Raw genomic sequence first — 6083 nt, 5'->3', positions numbered from 1 at the left:
CGGCAGGCGAAATCGGGCGCAAGACTGTCGAAACGATGGGCAAATTTTACGGCATGGAATTCCGCCGGTTACTGTCGCTAAATTTCGATGATCTCATTGGCGGTGAGAAACATCGCGCGATCGTCTCGGCGTATTGCGAGTGATACGAAAAACCGGCAAAATCGTGAAAGGAATGGCAAAAAAAAGGGGGGCCGAATGCGAAAGAAAGCGAACGCGGGTTAGTTGTTTACGCGCTCGCCCGCTACCGAATTTCCGATCCAAAATATTTGCCTTAGCTATCGCGATATAATTTTGATGAATGTTCGAGAATAACTTTTAACGGGCAAGTTTGAACATACCGCCCGCCTTGAAACGCGGGTTTCAATAGCTCGAAATTCAAGAGAATTAGGCCGCACCGCCCGCTGGTCGCGAGACGGTCTGCATGATACACTAAGTTATGTCTATACGCTTATAAAGAAATATAAAGTAATTAGAACTATGATCGAAATGCCCATAATAGTAGAATGGGCTCACACGAGCGATAAGTCACGGCCTTACAATATAATTTGGGTGCTACTGATTTGCTAGTTAGGCGCAACGCTGTCGACTGGCAGAGCACAGAGCTTCACGATCGGGCGCCTGAATTCCGAGGTGGCGGTTTTTACCGTCACCACTCTCGTTAAACTATCCGACCCGGGATGAAGCTGGGTGATCCGCCCGAGTTCCCATTTGCAGGGAGGTAAATTTGTATTACGTAACAAGACCAATTGGCCGAGTTTAACCGCTGGTTGAACCTTTTGCCATTTGTGTCGCTGTTGCAACGTATTTACATAGTCGCACGCCCAGATTTTCCAAAACCGCTCTGACACGTGTCGAATAAGTTGCCATCGAGACAATCGGTTTTCGGTCAGCGAAACAAGAGATGGTTCCGGCGGAACGGTGAGGGCTTGACCGATCAAAAAATGGCCCGGAGTAAGGCTATCAAACTCGTCAAGCGAATCCGACAACGGCGCGAGAGGACGCGAATTTAGACATGCTTCAATCTTGCATAACAGAGTGGTGAATTCTTCGAATGTGAGCGTGTGCTCACCTAGGACGCGTCGCAGGTGATGTTTGACACTCCGCACGCCTGCTTCCCACATTCCACCGAAATGCGGGGCTGACGGTGGAATAAAATTCCACGTTACGTTATCACACGCGGTTTTGTTAAGAAAATTCGGATCGCGGATCGCCGATTGATAGGCAATCTGGAGCTCTTTATCGGCTCCCACGAAGCTAGTTCCGTTATCCGAATACATCGAGTGCGGAAGGCCTCGACGAGAGCAAAATCTCAAATACGCATTGAGAAATGCTGCAGTAGAGTAGTCGACAACTAACTCTAAATGAATGGCGCGTGTAGCCAGACATACAAACAATGCAATGTATGCCTTTCGCGAGACAACTCCTCGACCGGCAGAGGCCCGAACTCTGACCGGTCCCGCGTAGTCTAGACCGCAATGCGAAAAGCATCGTGGCGGAGGCGAGACTCGCATCGCGGGAAGATCCCCCATGAGCTGCGTCGGGACAGCCGCGCGCTCTCGAACGCAAACAATGCATCTGTGGATCACTGCTTTTACCATGCTCCGAGCGCGAAGAATCCAATAGGCTTGACGGAGGATGCTCAGAGTGAGCTGCGACCCGCCATGCAACGCCCGAGTGTGCGCTTGTAACACTATAAGCTGCACTAGCGGGTGCGAGGCTAACAAGATTGGATGTTTGACTCGATACGGAAGAGGAGCGTGGCGCAGGCGGCCCCCTACACGAAGGATCCCGTCGGCATCGAGAAACGGCAAAAGACTTACGATAGGGCTTCGAGACGCGACCCGCTGTCTTTTGGTCAACTGATTGATCTCATCAGAGAATAAGTTAATTTGGATGCGTTTGATCCAAAAGGTCGTTGCCAACCCGACGTAGACTGAATTGATAGCCTTGCTCGGTTGAGCGTTGGCTCGAGAGTCGACCTTACAATGTCGACAAGCATAAATAAATTTAAATAGATATGCGGTAACGCGAAGCAATTTAGGCCACGACGAATATCGTGACGCAAGATCCCAGTGAGTTGGAAGCTCAGAAACATTTAACGCGATAACCTTTTCTTCCACGTTGTGAGGAACAGGGTGAGAAACAGGCTCGGGAGGCCAATCCTCCTTGGGGTGTTTAAGCCAGGATGGTCCATGCCACCAAATGGCATGATTGATTAGTTCGTCGCCAACTAATCCACGCGACGCACAATCCGCGGGATTATCCGAAGTAGGCACGTGACGCCAGTCAGTATCCGGTAAGCGAGATTGAATCTCGGTGACACGGTTGGCGACAAAGGTTTTCCACCGAGATGGATGAGAGCGCAACCATGTGAGGACGATAGTTGAATCTGTCCAACAGACACAGGGAAGCGGTTTTGATTTGAATGATCTTCTGACGAAATCAATGAGTCGAACAAGGAGTAATGCCGCGGAAAGTTCGAGACGAGGAACAGTGAGAGGCGCAATTGGCGCGACCCTTGATTTGCCAGCGAGCAGAGTGACAACAATATTGCCAGAGCCGGAGACAACCTTAAGATAAACCGCGGCGGCATATGCGAGCGTCGAAGCGTCTGCGAAACCGTGAAGTTCGATATGCGCGACATCGCTCTGAACTCCGGTCCACCGATCAATTTGAAGGTCGTTGAGATGCGAAAGCTTTGAATGAATCGATTGCCATTTGCCTAGAAGAGGCTCGGGAATGACATCGTCCCATAAGAGCTTGCGCCGCCAAAGCTGTTGCATAAAAATCTTAGCCGATACTGTGACAGGAGTGACCCAGCCTAATGGATCGTAAAGTTTCGCGATGGTCGATAAAATCGCGCGCTTGCTCCACGGAAGAGAGTCATTCAACGAAACTTTAAACTGGAAGACGTCGCGCGTCGGATTCCAGACGATACCGAGGACCTTGAGTTTATCGTCAGTTGCGATCGGTTTCTCAAAGGCTAAGCCGTGATCAGAAGGATCAATGTCTTCAAGCATACTCGACGAGTTACTAACCCACTTGCGTAAGGTGAATTTACCGCATTGCAATAAGGCGACGAGCTGGTCTCGAGATTGACGAACGAGCGTTGGGTCATCACCGCCGAATAGAACATCGTCAACATAGATCTGATCCCGTAAAATAGGAGTCGCGAGTGGAAACCGATGCCCGTCATCATCGATCAAGCTTCTTAGAACCCGAAGTGCCAGATACGGAGCGCACGTCATACCGTAAGTGACGGTCAGCAGTTGATAATCGATGGGATCCTCTGAGTCGCCTTTCCAGAGAACGCACTGATAATGAACGTCGCGAGGGTCGATCAATATTTGACGATACATTTTCGCAATGTCTGCAGCATAAACGTATTTAAAATGCCGCCACTGCAAGATAATCGCGGGTAACTCAGTTTGCAACTTGGGACCAGCGAACAAGTGGTCGTTGAGCGACGAGCCGTTTGACGAAACGCTTGACGCATTAAATACCACGCGCAAATGCGTCGTAGAACTGCCGTCACGAAATACCGGGTGATGCGGAATGTATACGCGTTGATCCGACGATTCGTGGTTTATCGACGCCCGACGCATATGCCCGAGCGTCTCATATTCGCTCATAAAATTAGAATACTCCATCTGTAAATCGGCATTCGATCGGAACCGCCGAGTCAACGACTTGAAGAGGCGCTCGGCCGTGAGCCGAGAACGTCCGATGTCAATCGGCGGACCTCGCTTGAAGGGCAACCGCACTATATAGCGCCCGTCGGCATCGCGCGAATGCGTGTCGCGAAAATGAGCCTCGCACTGTTCATCTTGCGGCGTAAGAATGTGAGATTGAGGGAGCTCCTCAATCTCCCAAAAATTTTGAATGTCCTTGGCGAGGGTATTAATTGAGGTGCAGTGGTGCACCGTAATATGACTGGTGGAGCAGATTGTCGAACCGTTCCCAGCAGGAAAACGAGAAGTCTGAGCATTTGCCGTTAAGGGACCGGAGATTACCCAGCCAAAGATTGATTCTTGCGCCGCGAGTTGGCCGAGCTTGCCCTTCCGACGACCGTCAAGAAGAACATCATGATAGACATCCGACCCGAGAATGAGTTGAATTGGGTCGGAGCTGGTCGGATCAGCATCCGCCCATTTTAAATTTGTCAAATGCGGATACGCTGCATAGTCTGACACGCGTTTCGGACGATATGCCGTTAACGTTGCCATAATCAATGCTGTTGTTGACACCGACGGGGCGTCAGAATCGCGAGAAGAAACTACGATCGCGGCGGCATGTCGGAGCGTTGCGACGGGAGTGCCTCCAAGGGCAGCGATTGCAGTTGGCATGCGAATTCGCTTTGCACGCAACAATTGAGCTAAATTCTCGGAAATAATCGAAGCTTCCGAGCCCTGATCAATCAAAGCCCTCACCGTAGCCGAACGGCCGGAGGCGACCTTGACTCTAACTAACGCGGTCGCTAAAAGAACCGGCGGTCGCACGCCAGGTTTCGTGGAAGCTGACAACGAATTGACCGTGTCTGCTGAGATTGTGGCCGACGGCGAAAGTTGCGGTGTTAGAGTATAAGATCCAGAACTAGAATCCGACTCAGCGTGGAGCATGGTGTGATGTCGTTTGTCGCACGATCGACAAGTATATTTGCTTTTGCACTCTTGAGCGGAGTGACGAGCACTCAAGCAGTTAAAGCACCGCTTGAACCTTTTTACTGTTTCCCGACGCTGAGTCGCATTCTTTCCTATAAACTCTGGACATGCGTTGAGATAATGCCGGGCCTTGCACAACGGGCAAGCTGCCAGCGCGACGGTAGAAGCAGTGGCGACATTGACGCGCGAGGATGTCGCTGATTTTGACGCAGGTTTAGCGGTGGAATTAAACGCACACTCTTCCAACGCGCGAATTCGAGAAAACAGAAATTTATTGAGATCTTCATACGTCGGTGGCGTATCGACATGATGAGTATGAAGAGTCCACGCTTTTCTAGTTGCCGCGTCCAATTTTTGCGAAAGAAGGTGAACGAGAATATCGTTCCAAAGATTGCTCGGAGTTCGATCTAAATTTTGCAATGACGCAATCGCGATATTAGCCTTATCGCATAAAAACTGTAAGTCAGACGCGGACTCCTTTGATACTGCCGATAAGCCGAGCAACGTAGAAAGATGTGAAGTTAGCAACCGTCGCTTATTTTCAAATCTCGCTGTTAACGCGTGCCATGCAATTGGAAAATTCGTTGCCGTGATCGCAATATTCCCGATTGTCTCAAGTGCGCGACCCTTTAATGAAGAGGCGAGAAAATGCATGCGCGCGAAATCGCTCACGTCTTTATTGTTAATAATAAGCGCGGTAAATCGATCGCGGAAATTCTCCCATTCCGCATAATTGCCGTCGAACGGTGGCAAGCGAATCGGCGGAAGATGGGAGAGCGAAAGAGCGGACGCGTCGGGATTCGAATGTCCGCTCATGATAGACTGGTTTGGACTTAATGGCGGCTCGAGCTCCTCTAAGCACTCCACCATGTGTTCCCACGTTGTGTTGTACACCTCCTCCGTCTTGTCGAACGTCGCCTTGGTAAAGTAATCCATGGTAATCTGGTCGGAAACTGGAATCGTCCTCGTCATGATGACGTGACCTTCCCGGAAAGGACGCCACAGTTCCTTGAGAGCGGCGATACGTGTGCGAACCTTCGCCGCCGTCAGATTATTTCTCCCTATTTTCTTGAAGTTTTCAAGCGCACGCTCGATCGAGCGTTGGAGCGCCGCTTGCGACGCCAATAATTCGGACATTATGTCCGCACAAAATGACACTCACTCGGGACGAAAGCGTTCTGTCCTCCACCCGCACTCACGATCCGGCTCGAAGGACCAACAAATGATCGCGTCGTAACCTTGAGATGACCGTACGCGCGATGAGATGAAAATGCCGGGACCGCCCAGCGCTGAGCGCGGAGTGCGCGTAACACGATTCCGCAGAATCGTTGGAGGACAGACGATCACAAACGGAAAGAGAAAGAAAAGAGGCAGGATTATGCACGCAACTGAACCCTCTAAGTTTATTTCAGGTCACAAAAT

General features: G+C 50.6%; 1 protein-coding gene across 1 annotated transcript; it reads right to left on the bottom strand.

Moving 5' to 3' along the window:
* Positions 1-563: 563 nt before the first annotated feature.
* Positions 564-5798, bottom strand: LOC138943668 (uncharacterized). Its single transcript, XM_070314630.1, has one exon. It carries the CDS (start codon positions 5796-5798, stop codon positions 564-566), a length of 5235 nt encoding a protein of 1744 aa, XP_070170731.1.
* Positions 5799-6083: the final 285 nt, after the last annotated feature.

This window comes from Polyergus mexicanus, unplaced genomic scaffold, assembly GCF_030449975.1.
Source record: "Polyergus mexicanus isolate NDT 795.1 unplaced genomic scaffold, iyPolMexi1.0 SCAF_30, whole genome shotgun sequence".
Classification (NCBI taxonomy): domain Eukaryota; kingdom Metazoa; phylum Arthropoda; class Insecta; order Hymenoptera; family Formicidae; genus Polyergus; species Polyergus mexicanus.
The sequence above is the reverse complement of the archived record's forward strand: the minus strand, read 5'-3'. Positions and strand labels throughout refer to the sequence as shown.

Coding starts and splice junctions, on each gene's coding strand:
- LOC138943668 (XM_070314630.1), bottom strand. CDS start 5,798: ATGTCCGAATTATTGGCGTCGCAAGCGGCGCTCCAACGCTCGATCGAG.